The 2699-nt window shown below is 40.2% G+C and overlaps 1 protein-coding gene and 1 pseudogene across 2 annotated transcripts in view; one reads left to right on the top strand and one right to left on the bottom strand.

Moving 5' to 3' along the window:
- Nucleotides 1-2699, bottom strand: part of BRWD3 (bromodomain and WD repeat domain containing 3) — a 138356-nt gene that overhangs the window by 117849 nt on the left and 17808 nt on the right. Inside the window, exon 1 of one of the 2 annotated variants that reach the window (XM_014545330.1) lies at nucleotides 1284-1304. The exons of the other annotated variant lie outside the window; for it this stretch is intronic. Coding sequence (XP_014400816.1) covers nucleotides 1284-1302 — 19 coding nt within the window. The 5' untranslated portion in view covers nucleotides 1303-1304. Of the gene's footprint in view, nucleotides 1-1283; nucleotides 1305-2699 lie in introns of those variants that run through there. 2 annotated transcript variants of the gene reach the window in all.
- LOC102250342 lies at nucleotides 1817-2611 on the top strand (annotated as a pseudogene).

The raw sequence follows: 2699 nt of genomic DNA, 5'->3' as shown, positions 1-2699 counted from the left end.
CTGGCAAAAAGTTGAAAACAGACCTGACTTGGTAGCGAGTTTTTAATATTAAGCTGAATGTTCTTTTAAATGATATCTGTAAATTCCATTTATTTGGCAAAGTAATAGCTAAAATTCATGACATTGAATTTCAGAAACATGGACAGTCTCACGCTCACATATTATTGATATTAGATAGTGAGTCCAAATTACGTTCCTCTAATTAATTCCCTTTCAATGTGCACGGATTGGGTGCACCGGGCCACTAGTTCTCCTAATAACAGGAACAAGACAGGGATATCCCCTTTCCCCACTTTTATTTAACACTAGAGGCACGGTGCATGAAATTCATGCACACAGGGGGGTCCCTCAGCCCAGCCTGCGCCCTCTCGTAGTCCGGGAGAGGGCCTAAGCCATCAGTTGGACATCCTTAGCGCTGCCGCAGAGGCAGGAGAGGCTCCCACCACTGCCGCTGCACTTGCCAGCCATGAGCCCCGCTACCCCTGTGAGAGTGCACTGACCACCAGGGGGCAGCTCCTGCGTTGAGCATCTTCCCCCTGGAGGTCAGTGCACGTCATAGTGACCGGTCGTTCCACCATTCAGTTTATTTGCATATTAGCCTTTTATCATATAGAATAGTACTGGAATTCCTAGCCATAGCAATCAGACAAAAGAAGAAATAAAAGGCATCCAAATTGGAAAAGAAGTAAAACTATCATTATTCGCAGATGACATGATATTGTATACAGAAAATATCATAAAACCAGTTCACAGACCTAAAACAAACTCTCCAAAAATTTATATGGAACCAATAAAGACACCAAATAGCTTCTGCAATCTTGAGAAACAAGAACAAAGTTGGAGGGAATCACAATACCGGATACCAAGCTATAATACAAAGCTAGTGTAATGAAAACAGCCTGGTACTGGCACAAGAACAGGCATACAGATAAATGGAACAGAAAAGAAAACCAGATATCAAGGCAAGAGCATACAGTGGAGTAAAGACAGTCTCTTCAGTAAATGGTGTTGGGATAATTAGACAAGTACATGTAAAAAAATGAAACTAAACCACCAACTTACACCAAACAAAAGAATAAACTCAAAATGAATAAAAGACTTAATAAAGCACTCATACAACTTAAGAAAAGGAAGACAAACAACCCAATTAAAAATGGACAGAAAACCTGGATACTTCTCCAGAGAGGACATACAAATGGCCAAGATACATATGAAAAAATTCTCTATGTGACTAATCATCAGAGTGATGAATATTAAAATGAAAATGAGATATCAACTCACACCTGTCAGAATGGCTACCATCAACAAATCAACAAATTACAAGTACTGGCAAGGATATGGAGAAAAAGGAATCCTCGTACACTGCTGGTGGGAATGCAGACTGGTGCAGCCACTATGGAAAACAGTGTGGAGTTTCCTCAAGAAAATTAAAAATGAACTGCCATTTGACCCATTGATCCCACTCCTTAGGAATATATCCTAAGAAGCCTGAAACACCAATCAGAAAGAATATATGTACCCCTAGAAGCATTATTTACAATAGCTAAGATATGGAAACAGCCCAAGTGTGCATCAGTAGATGAGTAGATAAGAAAGCTGAGGTACAGTTACTCCACAGAATACTATGCAGCTGTAAAAAAGAAGGACTTCTTAACCTTTGAAACAACATGGATGGACTAAACGAGTATTATGCCAAGAGAATTAAGCCAATCAGAGAAAAGGAAATATCACATGATCTCACTTATATGTGGAATCTGATGAACAAAACAAACTGATGAACAAAAAAGATCCAGAAAGCTCTTTTCTGGCTGGAACCATGGAGTCTGCAGAAGAGAAGAAGATGAAAGGTTCCTGCTGTGCCAGAAACCCTCAAGAAAAAGCGAAGGAATTTCAGAGAGCTGAAGATCAAGCGCCTGAGAAAGAAGTTTGCCCAAAAGATGTCTCGAAAGGCAAGAAGGAAGCTCATCTAAGAAAAAGCTAAGCACTATCACAAGGAATACAGGCAGATGTACAGAACCGAGATTCGAATGGCTAGGATGGCAAGAAAAGCTGGCAACTTCTATGTACCTGCCAAACCCAAATTAGCATTTGTCATCAGGATCATAGGTATCAATGGTGTGAGCCAAAGGTCCGAAAGGTGCTGCAGCTTCTTCGCCTTCGCCAGATCTTCAACAAGGCTTCAATTAACATGTTGAGGATTGTGGAATCATATATTGCATGGGGGTACCCAAACCTGAAGTCAGTAAATGAATTGATCTACAAGCGTGGTTATGGCAAAATCAACAAAAAATGAATTGCCCTGACAGATAACTCATTGATTGCTCAATCTCTTAGTAAATATGGCATCATCTGCATGGAAGATCTGATTCATGAGATCGATACTGTTGGAAAGTGCTTCAAAGAAGTAAACAATTTCCTATGGCCCTTCAAGTTATCTTCTCCGCGTGGTGGAATAAAGAAAAAGACCACCCATTTTGTAGAAGGTGGAGATACTGGTAACAGGGAAGACCAGATCAATAGGCTTATTAGAAGAATGAACTAAGGTATCTACCATGGTTATTGCTATAATCTGGTCAGTTAATAAACGTCCTTTAAAATTAAAAAAAAAAAAGATCCAGAGATGTTGAAGCATGCTACGTACTGATGTATTGTGGGGAATCATGGGACCTGGTTGGAAAGTCTGTAAGGACCATTCTCCG

The sequence above is a fragment of the Myotis brandtii genome, unplaced genomic scaffold (genome assembly GCF_000412655.1).
Source record: "Myotis brandtii unplaced genomic scaffold, ASM41265v1 scaffold40, whole genome shotgun sequence".
NCBI classification, from domain to species: Eukaryota; Metazoa; Chordata; class Mammalia; order Chiroptera; family Vespertilionidae; genus Myotis; species Myotis brandtii.
Note: the sequence above shows the minus strand (reverse complement) of the source record. Positions and strands in the feature narration are given on the sequence as shown.